This window comes from Schistocerca gregaria, chromosome 5 (genome assembly GCF_023897955.1).
Source record: "Schistocerca gregaria isolate iqSchGreg1 chromosome 5, iqSchGreg1.2, whole genome shotgun sequence".
Lineage (NCBI taxonomy): Eukaryota > Metazoa > Arthropoda > Insecta > Orthoptera > Acrididae > Schistocerca > Schistocerca gregaria.
Window position 1 is genome coordinate 208,002,814 of NC_064924.1, and position 17,884 is coordinate 208,020,697.

Genomic DNA, 17,884 nt, shown 5'->3' on the forward strand with positions numbered 1-17,884 from the left:
AACTGCAGAGTTCGTTTCAACGATCGACAGTATTGTACAATGACATGTAATTTTGTAAAGCAGTTAGAATTTTTAATAAAGCCTCTTTCCTTCTTACATTTTGTTACATAACATATAAGGGTAATAATCTACGTTTTGAAATTTATTTGCGCTAAATTCAGTGAGAAATATTCTGCACAATTACTTAAAAACACTATTTCTTTGAAGTCATGTGAACAGATGTGCAGCAACGACATCCAGCTTGCCAGAATGCAATGACGTTACTCTTCGCTGCAGGGCAGTATACCTTACATCAATAAAGTGTCAACATGTCTTGTGTGATAATGACCATGGTACTCAGAAAAAGTTTTACGCTTTGTAACCAAGTTTTTATGGGTGATTAATGTGAGTGTACCAAGCCGGCCGCTGTGGCCGAGCGGTTCTAGGCGCTTCAGTCCGGAACCGCGCTGCTGCTACGGTCGCAGGTTCGAATCCTGTCTCAGGCATGGATGTGTGTGATGTCCTTAGGTTAGTTAGGTTTAAGTAGTCCTAAGTCTAGGGGACTGATGACCTCAGATGTTAAGTCCCATAGTGCCTAGCACCATTTTTTGAGTGTACCATTTATATACGCAAAGAAACGAATTATATAACGTGCAACATTAACGCAAGTACGTATATGCTGTCATTTTGCTGATAATATCCGATCCTGTACATTATGTAATTTGGAGTGCCTCAGGGAAGTGTGGTGGGTCCGCTGTTGTTTTCTTGGACACAGTCACGTCGATTAAACATTTGGGCGTAACATTGCAGAGCGATATGATGTGTGACAAGCATGTAATGGCAGTTGTGGGGAAGGCGGATAGTTGTCTTCGGTTCATAGGTAAAATTTTGGGAAAATGTGGTTCATCTGTAAAGGAGACCGCTTATAAAACACTAATACGACCTATCCTTGAGTACTGCTCGAGCGTTTGGGATCCCTATCAGGTCAGATTGAGGGAGGACATAGAAGTAATTCAGAGACGGGCTGCTAGATTTGTTACTGGTAGGTTTGATCATCACGCGAGTGTTACGGAAATGCTTCAGGAACTCGGGTGGGAGTCTCTGGAGGAAAGGAGGCGTTCTTTTCGTGAATCGGTTCTGAGGAAATTTAGAGAACCACCATTTGAGGCTGACTGCATTACAAATTTAATGCTTCCAACTTATACTTCGCGAAAAGACCACAAAGATAAGATAAGAGAGATTAGGGCTCGTACAGAGGCATTTTTCCCTCGTTCTATTTGGGAGTGGAACAGGAAGAGAAGATGCTAGTTGTGGTACGAGGTACCCTCCGCCACGCACCGTGTGGTGGATTGCGGAGTATGTATGTAGATGTAGATGTAGATGAAGACACTGTTCGTTGGAGACATTGTATGTTATTTTTTAGGTCGGATGATGGTCATAGCTGACGGAAATTAACTACCCACTTAGTCAAATTTTTATGGTCCATGACTGGATTTACAACAAAACAAGAATCTTACAACTGAGACAAACAAAATACCGAATGAGACCGGTTATTCAGAACTAAAATACCGGTATCAGTTTTTACTGGTCGGTTTACCCCACCGCTACCATGCATCCTATGGGATTCCACGATATGGTTGCCCGAATCATCACCGAAGCACCGCCATGTCTTCATTTGGAACGTAAAGTTGGAGACAGCGTGCAAGGCACATCCGACTGAATAACTTTCTTCCATTGCTCCGTAGCCCAGTTTTTATGGCTGTGTTTAATCGTTTGCATTCACTTTCTTTCTTGTCCATAAAACAACTGCTATAGCGAAGTTACCAACATTAGTCTGCCATCATATTGGTATTCCAACAGCCATTTTTTCATCACTCTGATAAGTTGAAAGCGCATACGATGTGCTTCAGGGAATCTAAAGAGGTAATAATTTCTTGATCTTTTTCATCGCACTGTCTACGTCACAAACATCATGTTGGATATTTCCGTTGCCTAAGAACTTACCAACAACATCCTTGAACGATAGCGAAGCTTCCAATTCACTCAGTCATTTTTTATACAAAATTGTAATGTAACATCATTTTTCGAATCCCAGATCCAATTTCTTTTTTGCTAGATGAGGAAACGTCTCTCACAACTGTCTGAAAATTTTTCCACAGTTAGTATGTTAATGTGTCAGATGTTATTGTTTTTTTCTTTGTATGTATGGCATTTATACTATCAGCCTGACTAGGAAAAATTCTACCTTTAACTGTAGATGTCTGATTAGAACTCCGAACGTTATTAGGAATTTAACGACAGCCATATTTAAGAATATTGGATCTACAGACACATACTATCTATGTACATGGGAACACCATCGTATCTGGAGCTGAAAACAGTCTTTGATCGCAGAAGTTTTTCTTCTTTTTATGATAGGTTTTGATTTATGAGATAATAATCAGATGCGTTTAAAAAGAGGAAAATAATGTGCTAATTTATGAATGAGAGAGTTACGATAGCTTACAACAATAGTGGCAACAGTAAAAGAAACGCAATTGACGCACTGTGTAGGGTCACTGTCAACATACCCTGTTGCGACTGCAGCACAAGCATTTGAGTTTCATCATAGTTTTCATAGATTTTTACATACTGGACACTGCCTATCATGGCTAAAAGCGTTTTTTATGTTTTGTTTATTATTTGAAAAGGACCGGCATGTCTCCCCTTTTAGCTGATTCTCAGATCATTTACGTCAAGGCTATTACCAATTATGTTGTAAGCTATCTGGTGCTCTTACTTATAAGTTTAGATATTCTATTTTTTTCGACCCATCTAATAATGTCACAAATCGAAACCGGTCACAAAATAAATTTAAAAAATGTGTGGTCAAATTCCACAAATTTTATACAATTACACAGTGATTATGTTTATGTCACACTTATTCGTCATATACGACAGACCAGTTCCTGAGTATAAGTGCGCTTTGTTGAAAAGCGTGTGCAATGCTGATTTACAGCGGTTCGACAAAAATATGGAAATGGAACGAGAAATACATGCTTGAACATAAGTTCGATGCTAGCCAAGCCAGCATATTCCGCTGTTGTTTTTAGCCATAAACCGCACCTGTGCAAAGTGCTCGATAGTTGCAACTGTCAGTCGTGGTCATAACATTGTTTTATGTAGCTATGAGTGCATTAGGCTCAAATTAATGTGCAATGGTGATAACAGATTTTTCTTTCGCATCCAAAAGGTTCTTACACCTAACGTTCTTCTCTCTAGGATTCAAGATTTTTCTTGATAATCAGTTTATTCTGCACCATTGCTGATCCCTTTGCCTTACCATACAGTTCATGTCACAAACAGGGATATTCAGTGAAGCCACATGACATTCTCAAATCATCATGAGCGGAAGAGTTTGTTTTATTTAACTTTTTTTGAAGTGTACATATACCACATGTCGAATAAAACACTTTTTAAATTGTCCTGAGAAGATTCTATAGTCTCTATTTCTGCTTTTTATATTCAAATCCAAATTCATGCCTCAGACTATCAATACCTAAGTAATACACTAAATCACCTTTTTCTTTGAAACATTGGAATGTTCGTTCTTTTATTTGAGTCTGAAACCATACAGTTCAGCTAATTTTCTTCGTTAGGCACTAAAAGCCATTTAAAAATTTATGCAACTTTAATTCTTTACTTTAATGTACCTTTAATTCTAAATGGCTCGAAGTGCAATGAAACTCTTCTTGAACTTGTTCGTCTGCCTCAGACTGTGTGTCATTACAGACATCCAGGAGAACGCTATCAAAACGAATAGATATAAATAAAAAAAGAGCCAAAGAGCATCTTATAATTTTTTTGCGATACATACTTATCAGTGTAACAACTTCCATCGAACTTTTAACTTCATATTATTAATTTAATTAGTTGCACTTAAGTGTAAGTCGTTAATACAGCTAAAACTTCATGTAATGTACGACTGTTAACTGTGGAAACGAAAGGGGGATGGAGCGACTTTTTATTTATACTGGCTGGATTGATCTAGAGACTTCCTTAATGAGCCGGCCGCGGTGGTCTCGCGGTTCTAGGCGTGCAGTCCGGAACCGTGCGACTGCTACGGTCGCAGGTTCGAATCCTGCCTCGGGCATGGATGTGTGTGATGTCCTTAGGTTAGTTAGGTTTAAGTAGTTCTAAGTTCTAGGGGACTAATGACCAAAACAGTTGAGTCCCATAGTGCTCAGAGCCATTTGAACTTCCTTAATGAGAGCCACAGTGGAGAACCTGGCGGTCAGAGTTTGAGAAATGTTGCTTTCGACACACGGAGCGCGCAAAATCGTTTCTCAATAACAGAGTTGTTATACTGCTCACTCGAGTAGTGATTCTTTAGCTTTCTGTGGAATCTGACACACACTGAAGTGCTTCTTTGGGAGAGAATGCTTTAATCAAATTTCTGTTCCTGGCTAATGTGTTAAGAGATATCTTGACTGATGTCCTGTCTGGTACTGAGGCAATTTCGGCCCTGTGAGTTTGTGCACGGCATTGTGCGTCCATTGTGTAGGCAGAGAACTGCAGATATGTCACGTACGTCATCTGTACAACGTACAGCGCCCCACTGAGCGGACCAGTAATGCTGTACAAATGCAGTCCATACTTTAATAGATGAAATGCGCTCTCTTGTTTGGCAGACATCCAAACTGTAGCAGTAAATGTGTTGAGCTCCATCTACTTGTCCACAGAGCGTTTTCTGAAAGAGCCAGTCAGGGTCGAGGTCTTCTATTTCTCACCACAAATCAATATCAGCCAACTCCTGTCCGTCTAACAAGGGGGAGGGGGGAGGGGAGCTGGTCTAAGGAAAGTCAAACACACATTCTACCAATCTCGAAACTGGATGTAGTGTAGCATCTGACATTGTTTAGTAATTTACGGTATCCAAGTTATGATTGATTCTAGTAGCATCTCTATTGGAATCATTGGTCTGATGTGCTGAAATGAAGTAAAGTAAAGCCACAACACGAAACTTCGTTTTATAGAAATCCCTAGGTGTAGATTGTCAATGGCAGAGCCGTCTCAATTACTTGTAGTCGTGAGGATTCTAGTGTGAAGACAAAACTTTGCAACCACACATACACAAGCACTATATGTCACAGACACTACGGAGTTTTACATCAGTTTGCATTCTTCATCACCATATGACCTTGGGGTGATGAGATTAAGTCCCGATGGATACAACACTATCGTCCACGTAGCTGGTAAATTTGGCAGCAGCCGTTCCGTTCCTGAGGCGTTAAGGCCAGTGACTGTGCTCCATTTTCGAGGTGTGTCTGACTTTGTATTTTAACGACTTAACGGAAGACCTCATGCTGTTCATCCTGCCTTTCCCACCGCGATACATCTTCATTTACATCTACACATGTACTCCGCCAGCCATACTCCTGTTCCACTCCCAGAGATTGCGAGGGAAAGTCGACTATCTATACGCCTCTATAGAAGCCCTAATATCGCTTACAATATCTTCATGGTCCTTATGTAAATGTGCATTTGTGGCAGTAGAATCGTTCTGCAGTCAGCTTCAAATACCATTTATCTCCATTTTCTCAATAGTATGCCGTGAAGAGAACGTTGTCTTCCTTCCAGGGATACCGACCTGAGTTCATCAAGTAACTACGTAACACTTGTGAGTTGATCGAACCTACAGGTTACAAATATAGCAGTCCGAGTCTGAATTACTTCGATGTCTTTCTTTAATTCAGGTCGCATTAAGGAAAGACATCGAAGTTACCCAGGGGCTGGCTGGGAATCCCAATCCTCGATCAGTACTCAAGAATGTGTCGCACAGCGCCGCATTTCCCATGCAGATTCCTAAAATTCTCGACCATTCATCTTCCCTACACCGTCCTCAAGTGCTCGTTTCATTTCATATCGCTTCATATCGCTTTACAACGTTACACCTATACGATTATTCGACGTGACTGTTTGAAGCAGCTCAAACTAACACTGTGTTCTAACATTATGGGTTTCTTGTTCCCGTTCATCTCTGTTGCAACACTGATCATTAAAATTGCTACACAACGAAGATGACGTGCTACAGACGCGAAATTTAACCGACAGGAATAAGACGCTGTGATATGTAAATGATAAGCTTTTCAGAGCATTCACAGATGGTTGGCGCCGGTGGCGACACCTACAACGTGCTGACATGAGGAAAGTTTCCAACCGATTTCTCATACACAAACAGCATTTGACCGGCGTTGCCTGGTGGAACGTTGGTGTGATGCCTCGTGTAAGGAGGATAAATGCGTACCATCACGTTTCCGACTTTGATAAAGGTCGAATTATAGCCTATCGCGATTGCAGTTTATCGTATCGCGACATTGCTGCTCTCGTTGGTCGAGATCCAATGGCTGTTAGCAGAATATGGAATCGGAGGGTTCAGGAGGGTAATACGGAACGCCGTGCTGGATCCCAATGGCCTCGTATCACTAGCAGTCGAGATGACAGGCATCTTATCCGCATGGCTGTAACGGATCCCGCAGCCACGTCTCGATACGTGAGTCAACAGATGGGGACGTTACCAAGACAAGAACCATCTGCACGAACAGTTTGACGACTTTTGCAGCAGCATGCACTGTCAGCTCGGAGGCCATGGCTGCGGTTACCCTTGACGCTGCATCACAGACAGGAGGAACCTAGGCGCACGAATGGCAAAACGTCATTTTTTCGGATGAATCTACGTTCTGTTTACAGTGTCATGATGGTCGCATCCGTGTTTGGCGAAATCGCTGAGAACGCACATTGGAAGCGTGTATTCGTCATCGCCATACTGGCGTATGATGGTATGGGATGCCATTGGTTACACGTCTCGGTCACCTCCTGTTCGCACTGACGGCACTTTGAACAGTGGACGTTACATTTCAGATGTGTCACGACCCGTGGCTCTACCCTTCATTCGATCCCTGCGAAACCCTACATTTCAGCATGATAATGGACGACCGCATGTTGCAGGTCCTGTACGGGCCTTTCTGGATACAGAAAATGTTCGACTGCTGCCCTGGCCAGTGCATTCTCCAGATCTCTCACCAACTGAAAACGTCTGGTCAAAGGTAGCCGAGCAACTGGCTCGTCACAATACGCCAGTCACTGCTCTTGATGAACTGTGGTATCGTGTTGAAGCTGCATGGGCAGCTGTACCTGTACACCCCATCCAAGCTCTGTTTGACTCAATGCCCAGGCATATCAAGGCCATTATTATGGCCAGAGGTGGTTGTTCTGGGTACTGATTTCTCAGGATCTATTCACCCAAATTGCGTGAAAATGTAATCATATGTCAGTTCGAGTATAGTATATTTGTCCAAAGAATGCCCATTTATCATCTGCATTTCTTCTTGGTGTAGCGATTTTAATGTCCAGAAGTGTGACTTCCGCGATTCACAGAGAATTAGTGTTATACTCTTCCGCTAAGCAAAACGTTGCCCAGATATCTCACCCTACGATAACCTTTGGTTGTGAGTCACCTAGAAAGATGCACGTCACCACTCACCAGGTACTATGACTGATGAACTGTGTCATAGCCTTGAAGCAACATGGAATGACGTGGCCGCACCTGTCATTCGGGCTCTGTTCGATTCGAGAGCCAGCAGGTTTAGAGCAGTTGCTGCCGCCAGATGTGGTAGCTCTGTGTACTAAATTTTGCAGCATACATACCCCCAGTTCTCCTAAAAACTTAATGATATGTACGGAAGAGAGCAGAGAGAAGGCCGAAATACTGAATTCGGTCTTCGGAAATTGTTTCACCGCGGAAGATCGTAACACTGTCCCTCCTTTCAGTCGTCGTACGACCGTCGAAATGCCAGATATTGAGATAGCCGATCGTGAAACTGAAAAGCAGCTACACTCGCTTAGTAGTGGAAAAGGCGTCAGAACCAGATGAGATACCTAAAAGATTCTATAAAGATTATGCGGAAGAACTTGTTCGCTTTCTGGCAGTAATTTATAGTAGATCGCTTGAGCAACGAAAGGTACCTAACCACTGGAAAAAGGAGCGGCTCATTCCCGTTTCTAAGATAGGCCCTAAGACAGATCCACACAGTTACACACCTACATCGTTGACGTCAATCTGTTGTAGGATTATGGAACATCTTTCATGCTCAAGAATTATGACGTTTTTGGAAAATGAACATCTCCTCTATAAAGATCAACATGGACTCCGCAAACAGAGATCCTGCGAAACTCAGCTCGCTCTGTTCTTCCACATGACATCCACAGCGCAGTGGACAATGGTGCTCAGGTTGATGCAGTGTTCCTTGATTTTGGTAAAAAAAAATTTAAAAAAATAACGACTGCATTGCCGTTTAACGAAAAAAATACGAGCTTATGGAGTATCGGAGCAGACTTTCGATTGGATTCAAGACTTTGTTACAGATAGTACTCAACAAGTCACTCTTAATGGAACTAAATCGATAGGTGTAAAGGTAATATCCAGAATACCACAGGGAAGTGTGATAGGATCGTTGCAGTTTATGATATATATAAATGATCAAGTACAAAGCGTCGGATAATCTTTAACGCTATTTGCACATGATGCAGTTGTCTATACCCAAGTAGCAACGCCAGAACATAGTAGGAATTTGCAGAACGACCTGCAGAGATTTGATGAATGCTGCAGACTCTGGCAGTTGATCCTGAACGTAAATAAATGTAACACACTGCGCATACATAGGAAAAGATATCCTCTAACGTACAGCTACACAATTGATGACAAGCAGCTGGAGATAGCGTCTGCCGTAAAATATCTAGGCGTAACTATCAAGATCGACCTTAAGTGGAATAACCACATAAAACAGATAGTGGGAAAAACAGACACCAGACTAATTTGCATCGGCAGAATCTTAAAAGAATGTAGCTCGTCCACGAAAGAAGTGGCTTATAAGGCTCTTGTTCGCCCGATTCTTGGGTATTGTTCATCTGTCTGGGATCCCTATCGGGTAGGACTGATAGAGGAGATGAGAAGATCCAACGAAGAGCGGCGCGTTTTCTCACGGGATCGTTTAGCTGGCGAGAGAGCGTTACGGAGATGCTAAACAAACTCCACTGGCAGACGTTACAAGAGAGGCGTTATGCATCACGGAGAGATTTACTATTGAAACTTCGGGACAGCACTTTTCAGGAGGAGGCGGACAACATATTAAGCTACTCACCCCCACCACATACATCTCGCGTGTTGACCACGAGGAGAAAATTCGAGAAATTAGAGCCAATACAGAAGCTTATCGACAATCTATTAAAAAACTAAAAACCCGCCTCGATTGCGAAAAAAGCACCTAGTGTTAACCCACGTTTCGGCGTGGATACCTACACCTTCTTCAGAACAATAAAACCCACAAGTGCCTAAGAAGACCTTTGTCAATGATTAAAAGAACACCATAGCTATACATTTATAAACGAAAAAGAAAAGGAAAACACAAACAGTACATATGTACAAAGTCAAAACCACTACTTACCTTAATAGTGTACGCTCCACCTCACACCGGCCTATGTTCGATGGGCCATGACCCGCCATTAAGTAGTGGTTTTGACTTTGTACATATGTACTGTTTGTTTTTTCCTTTTCTTTTTCGTTTATAAATGTGTAGATATGGTGTTCTTTTAATCACTGGCAAAGGTCTTCTTAGGCACTTGTGGGTTTTATTGTTCTGAGGAAGGTGTAGTTATCTACGCCGAAACCTAGCTTAACACTAGGTGCTTTTTTCGTAATTAAGGCGGGCTTTTAGCTTTTTAATATATTAACCAACGATTGCTGACGCGCTGCGATGTTGAAGGTTATTATCGACAATCATTCTTCCCACGCTCTATTCGCGAGTGGAACAAGTTTAGAGCTATCACATAGTGATACCGAAAGTACCCTCCACAACACACCATTAGGTGTAGATGTAGATGTATGTGTAGATGTAGGTGTTTCCCGCCTATTGTATATATACAATGAGTAAAGTTTTATTATTTATTACGCATCTTGGCGTTGAAGTTATAATGGCCAGCAGAATATCTCTTGCACGTTTACATGGTGGGACAGGTTTTTCAAATTGCACTTGACACTTTCTTAATAATAATTAACGAAGTGGTAGTTTCCACCTTTCACTGCTGTTCATCTCCCATTGCCGCAGATGCAACGCGCGATGCCTTAATGGCACACTTGGCAGGCGTATCGCGGTCAGTACCTTGTAAGGCTGGTCCACCTGAGCGGAGACGAGACAGGTCCAGACCAGCACCACAGCAAGGACTGCCCAGCGACCCATGCCCACGTCTCGCAGCCCACTCCAGCTGCGGCAACCGGCTAAGCTGAGGCCTCCCACAGGGACTGACAGCCCCTATCCAGCCTCCTTCATTTATATGGCCGCCGTGCGTCATGAGCCTCGCGATAAGAGAGACCTCCGTCCGAACTTGAAGCTCGGGCGGCAGAACGCAGAGTGCTTTGTGGTAGTGGGAGACGCACCGGATAGAGATACAGTCGCGACCGGAAGCGGATCCGGTGGCTATTTGTTCGGCGTCCAACACGGTATTCTTTCCGGCTTTAAACGCTTCGTGACGATGGGCGATAAACGTTGTGAACGCACGTTGTTGTGGCACACCACGTTTGGCCGTCCCCTTTCTGCTGCAGAGGGAAATTACATAGTTACGCAGGCCACTACGAACTAATCTCGATTGCTACCACCCACTATGTGCTCAGTTACAAAGTCGTAACGTGTCGTCCCTGATACGAGTTAAGGACTTTGAGTGATGTTTAACGTTCCCCTACCACCAGAGATTGTCCGCCTCCGTAGCTGAGTAGTCACTGCAGATGGCTGCCTTGCGAGAGACTAAGAAGCGATTTCCGGATCTGTCGGTGATTACAGTTTTCCTTGTTGGGACGAGTGGTATGGGACACACTCAGCCTTGTGATAGAAGCTTTTATTAGTGAAGGAAATGAATTCGCACAATAATTCGGTGATCACTGTGAATTTTTGCTTGTAAGCCAGTCTATATCGTTCACAAATTTTCATCTAGTACGACATATCAATGCCCCCACATTTGCATAGGTTTTATTGAAACTGGCCCTGAAATTTGTTTTGCAAATTCTGAGTCTTGATCTGATGGTGACTATACACGAAAGTACGTAACAAGTGAAAATATATTAAGCAATCCAGACGACCTTACCTTCATGTCTTGAGGATTCTCCTGCCAGATATGATTACAGCGTATCACACTGTGCTGGATGCGAACCTGAAGGCACTGGGACGCGTTAAGTAAGACAAAGGAACTCGTTTTTTTATATGCCTGGAATCCATTAACGCTCTACAGACGTTTCAACAAATGCACCCAGCAGAAAAAGTTGTGTGCACCATACAAAATACTACACTTCTTTTGTTGCAACGGCGCGCGAAGGTGACACCAGAGCACACGGAGGGGAAATGAACAGGCTGACATAACAGAGGAGGAAGGGAGTTATTGAGCCAGGTGAACCAGCGTCAATGTTCAGAAGAGTGACTGCAGGTGTGAGTGAAGGAGCTGCGTGTTCTGAAACCCACTGTACGTCCGTGGAGTTCTGCAATGTGAAGTCTTACTCGTATATTGCACTGTCCTCTAAAACATGGCTTTTTTTATCTGGCGGAAATACCGATTCTACTAAACCTACAAATAGACTAACGTGTGGAACATTGGGACTAAATGCCCCCGCAAGACCCTTGTTTTCCCCGTCCTTAACTTTGCCAATGAAGTACTCAAAGTGCCTTCTCCTTCAGCACTTACATTTACAAGAGACATAGGAGAGGTGTAGTTGTTTTGAATACGTATCCCAACACACTACAGCCCCCACACACTTCAGAACCCAGCCCTGTTGCCGCACCTCTATCAACATGTCTCACCTTCACTCCAACTCAAAGCACTTGATATCCTTTCCAAGCGGAATTTCAATTCTTTAGCCTTCCAGACATACCTTTGAGATCGACCCCTCCTTCCAACCGTACCTGTGACATTACAGCCTTTATCACTGCGATTTTTAACACGTAAAAGTTTTTTTTCTGTATTCGCGTCAGTATGTGCGAACTTTTAACATATACCAATGAATGTTGTAACCAGATATCTTTGCCGCGCTCCTGAAGAGCGCAGAATATCACGATAGCTATAAACTGTTATACGCTGCTATCGATCAGTAAAAAAACGACGCACCTATGTTTCAAAATAACAATTGCCAATTTTTACTTCTGCAGGGAGCCGCGCCGCTCTCTATCTGTTCTTCTGTGAATGTGTTGCGAGTCGGACGCAAAAGTATTGTGCTCCATACTGACATAATCATTTGATTGTAACTTTAAGAGTTTAAGTGATTAAAAGCGAGAATGTGTATCATGAAAATTCACTCCACCGCCACAATGGGTGGCCATGTTAATGTAAGTTTCCGTTTCATAATATAATACTTGAAGCCTTGAAGTTTATTTAATATCAAAGAAAATCTCTCAACCTTATTTTCATTAATTATACTTGTGATAATCTTTTCTGTTTAAAAGTTTTATGCAGCTTATGATCCAGCAAGTGTTCTGTCGGAACAGGAGGCTGTCGTGACGGCATCGTTATAGTATTTATTCCAAGTTCTTTCAGTTCCGTTTATATGTTCGTACAAATCCAATTAGTTGTCTTTTTTCTCCGCACGATCTTCCTCCGAAAAAATATCTGTTCATTTTTTAGTAATTATAGATATCGCGAATAAGAAAAGACAGCCGCCTCCTGCTCCGAACGGAACACCACGACTTTTCTGACGTCGGAGAGTACCGCACGAATTTTCCACTAAAAGGTAATAGAATTTCTTAAAGCTGGATCAATTACACATGTTGCTGCTGTTCTCCGACAAATCTGGTGTGATTAATAGTAATTTATTCTGTCACGATAAAAAGAACCAATTTTACTTTTACCAAAGCAACAAAGCTTTCAATTAAATTACTAAAAAAAAAAAAAAATCATACCAGATCTGGCGCCCGAACAGGGACTTGACTAAAATATTGAAAGTGTCATGGTACTAATATATGATTGTCTTATTTCATGTATCGCTCTTTGGAACCCAATGCTGCATAAAATTACGGATGAGCAATAAATATACGCAATATTGAAGGACGCGGTATTTACACAAATATCTTGGGATTTAATAAGACGCTGATTTGCAGTTTTGAAGACAACGCCTAGTGAGTACCAAATTTTCGTTTGCCATAGTTCTGTCTAAAGAGTAGCTCATTTGACCTTCAAATTCGACCTCACTCTATCCTTTTTGTAGTTTAACGTAAAAAACCGCTTTTTTTTCTACGTAAATATTTGAACATTTTCTGTAACGTTTTGCTTGGACTATTTGTTTTATACTGTAGTTAGTATTCTCGTATAAGTTCAAGATGGATGCCATTTCAGTCTTTTCTGTGTAACAGCGTTGGCAATCAATTGTTTCAACGGCGTTGACTCCATCTTGTCTTTTTGCTACAGACGGGTGTCAGTTATTACACACGTAACATTAGACATTTGACGAACGCGCCGCGACTTTAACTCGCGCGGCAAGAATAATTGACAATCAGAATTTCAGTTGGCAGTACCCATTTTAAGTTGGAAATAGTTGAATTTCATTATGGAGGACGGACAATCGAGTGCGAACTCTGCAGACGAAATCGACGGCACTGTTAACGAACATTACCGACTCCGCTCACGCGGAACGACGGCCAGGACAGACGACAGACAAGAGGTAGCTAACGTGGACGACACTCAGCAGGAAACACCCTCCTCCCCGATAACGGTATCAATTGACATTGTCAAAATGTTACAGCAATTGATACTGGGCAGACAGGAGAGGGAACAGCGCGAACGTGATCGCGAACAACGTGAGAAAGACAGAGCCAAGTTTTTATCAGAGTTGAAAACGGATATGACGTCACAGATTGACTCAGTTACTACGCAAGTAGGCTCTCTCACAGCATAGATTGACTCAGTTAGGAATGACGTAAATACCACCATTGATGCGAAAGTAGGTACCCTCACTACACAAGTAGGCTCTCTCACACCACAGATAGATTCGGTTAAGGGTGACGTCGCGGCGCAAGTAACCACTTTGACAACACAGATAAGCACCCTGGATAACAAAATTGATAACATTGGTCAGAATCTCACAACTCAAATCGAAGCGTGTCGCAAAGAAACCGATTCGGTAAAACTTGCGTATAAAACAGTTGCACGACAGGTAGACGTGTTAGCGACAGCGGTAGCCACTGTAGAATCAAAAGTAAGTGCAATGGCGAATGACATTTCGGACCGAACTATTGAGGAAAGAGTTAACAGTAGTGTTGCTTCGCACACTAAAGCACTTACCGAACATTACAAAGAATGGATTGATGTACAAGAGAAGCTTGTTGAGGAGAAGGTTACATGTGACTTGAAAGACGTTGTTAAATCCGCAACCTTAGACATGTTATCTGCACCCGGCAGTTTAGGAGACACTGTTTGTACTGAACTAGGCCAAATTAGACGAGTGTTTACCCGGAATTTGCCGGAATCGCGGAAGCAAGGAACAGATGATATATCCGACCTGAAACAGCAAATTCAAACACTACAATATGATAACCAGAGTGACGGGAAATACTCACTACCTTCTGAGCCAGATGAACATCAATACCAGACAACACAACAACACAACACACCACAGTACATTCCGCGACCGAAAAATGAATTTAACGATTCACACAACAACAACACTGAACAATTGACACTCACAACCCTCATGAAAGAGGAGAGTGTATTGAAACACAGATTTTTTCAACCATTCCAACAGGAAAAGCGAAATATTCATCCAGTCGTTTTCCTCAAGAACTTTTCAGGAGTCTTTCCAGCTGCCTGGAATGACAAACAGAGAATACAATTCATTACCGGATACATACAAGGAGAAAGTGCTATACGGGGAACCGAGATGGTTGATAAGTGCAAAACATTTAGCGAGTTTGAGAAGAACTTTTTAAGAAAATTTTGGAGCGCAGGTGTTCAGCAACGCCTACGCAAAGAGGTCTACAACGCCGAACCTTTCCATTCGAACAGTGGCGGACTTCGCCGGTACTTTGAAAAGTACTTGAGAAAGATACAATATTGGGACACTCCCATAACAACAAAAGATGTTATTATGATTCTTAAGTCAAAACTACCCATTTCCATACGCGAAAAATTAGTGAACGTGTCAGAGGAAGATCAGGGCGCATTTTTATCCGTCCTTGATTCGCTCGATCTTATACACGAAGACGCGCGTGCGAATGCTAACCGTAAGAACAACAACGCAGGCACGTATTCGAATGGAAACGGTAGTAATGGAAATGGTTCACACGAAACACAATACGGAAACAAACACTACAATAACCGCAATAGAGGCCGACACAATGGTTACCGAAATGGTAAACACAAAAACAAGCATTACGGCAATCAACGGTACAATCCAATATACAACACCCAACAACAGTATTACGGGAATGCCCCATACCAATCAAACAATAACGGTAGTAACTTCTACCAGAATGGGAACAAATACAAGAGTAAACGTTGCAACAATCAAAATCGCGGAGGTCAGCTACCTCCACCACAACCCTATGGGCAGCCACAACACCAGCAATACACGCCTCAGCAACAACCATTCATGCAACAACAACAGTACACGTACCACAACAGGACTTTAGATACAATAACAATAAACCAAGAAAACAATACAATCCACCGGTATATTTTACGCAGGCAAGTAATGTACCGATTTTTCAGCCTGGTAACCAAGTGCAGTACCAAAAAGGGTTTGATACAAATCAACACACACAATGGGTAAAAAACCAGCGAGAATGGTCAAGTGATGTGACAGAAGAATCAAATCAGTCGCATCGCAAGAAAGCAGAAAACTAAAGGCAACACCTTTTCGCCTCCTTGGGGATGCTGCGGGACATAATGGGGGCAAACTCGACCTTGAACGGCTTAACGTAATACGTTATGATCGCGACACTGACTTGAGAGACGATTTGTTGTAGGAAAATATTGAGACAGACTTGAATGACGTATGGGAAGACGAAGTACAAGCAATGACTAAAATTTACATAGCCAGTACACCAATAGATGCTATTACTGATACTGGTGCAAACGTAAATGCTTTATCACTATGTATGTTTAAGAAAGTTTCTGCAGGGATGAAAATTTTAACGTTACCAGTACAAGGTTGTTCAGTAACAGGAGCGGTAGGATCTTTATCACAGCGAGTCAATTTGCAAGCTCAGGTACCGATAAGGATTAATTCTACTTTTTTCATGTGTGTATTTCTAGTAGTTAAGAATTTGTCAGTGTCATGCTTATTAGGAATGGAGTTCCTGAGGAAGAATAAGGCAGTGATTGATATAGAAAAGGGTATCTGTACAATCCGAGTAGGTGAACAGGAGGTAACGCTGCAATTGTTGCGCGGCAAGGTCAAAAGAGTCAACACTGAGCACAGAGTTAAGGTACGCAGACTGCTACAGCGAATGTTTTTGAACCAAGCACACATGACAAGACAGGGTAACAGTTGGACGGATTTTGATACTGATGACGGACTTCCGACTAGAGAAGAGATTTTGAACAAAGTAAGCGAATCAAGTGAACTTGATTACAGACAAAGGCAAGATTTATTGCTCTTACTTATGAGGTATCTTCATGTCTTTTCTTCGAAACCTGGAGTAATACGTGACTACGAATATGACCTGAAGGTCGCTCCCCATTCTACTTTTTGCAAGACAACGTACTCTGTCCCGTATGCAAGGCGCGAGGCTGTGAAAAATGAAATACGTAAAATGCTTAAGTGGGAGATCATTGTACCGTCAGACTCACCTTACAGTAGTCCGTTATTGTCAGATTTGAAGCAGGATGGTAGTGTACGTATAGTTTTGGATGCAAGAAACATAAATAAAATAATTATTCCAGTAAGAACTCGACCTGAGGCTATGGATGAACAATTACAAAGGTAAAATTCCTCACATCGGTAGACTTGAGATCGAGCTACTGGCAGGTCAAGATGACATCACAGTCTCGAAAATACACAGCGTTTATATTTGCAGGTAGATCATACCAATTCAAAGTAGTTCCATTTGGTTTGAATGTGAGTTCGGGCGTATTCATAGCTGCACTTGATCATGTATTAGGACCTGAACTGTTGGATCGAGTAACCGTGTATGGTAATGACTTACTGACTGCTACGAAATCTTGGGAAGAACATTTAGACATAATAAGCAAAGTTTTCCAGAGGTTTGTTGACTATGGAGTCACAGCTAATCTACATAAGTCTAAATTTGGTAAAAGCGAGATTAAATTTTTAGGACATCTTGTATCATCACAGGGAATTACCCCAGATCCAGACAAACTAGCAGCTATTAAAAACTTTCCTGTGCCCTCTTCTAAACGCCAGTTGAAAGGCTTCCTCGGAATGACTTCCTTTTTCAGAAAGTTTATTTCGGACCAGTCGATGAACAGTCAAGCATTGCATGATCTTCTAAAGATAAATACTCACTGGCATTGTACGCCAGAGTGTCAGGCAGATTTTGATCGCATTAAACAAGCACTTCTTAACAGCAATATTTTGTTCCATCCAGACATGGATAAAGAATTCTGTATTTCGTCAGATGCTTCATTTCAGGGGATTGGTTCATGTTTGTTTCAAACAGAAGTAATTGATGGAAAAGAAGAGATAAGAGTTATCAACTTTTCAAGTAGGGTTCTCACAGAATGTGAGAGGTCATACTCGGTGACAGAGTTGGAGGCTCTGGCCGTTGTATGGTCCTTTAAAAGGTTCAATTACTACATCCATGGTCGGAAAATTAAGGTCTTTTCTGATCACCAAGCTCTTAGTTTCTTGCTCTCGTGTAAACTTCTTCATCCTCGT

General features: G+C 42.1%; 1 protein-coding gene across 1 annotated transcript in view; it reads right to left on the reverse strand.

The window, feature by feature from the left end:
* The window catches only part of LOC126272380 (uncharacterized), a 68,241-nt gene extending 57,927 nt beyond the window's left edge, over positions 1–10,314 (reverse strand). The window contains exon 1 of the mRNA XM_049975196.1: positions 10,176–10,314. Coding sequence (XP_049831153.1) covers positions 10,176–10,253 — 78 coding nt within the window. The 5' untranslated portion in view covers positions 10,254–10,314. The remainder of the gene's footprint in view (positions 1–10,175) is intronic.
* Positions 10,315–17,884: the final 7,570 nt, after the last annotated feature.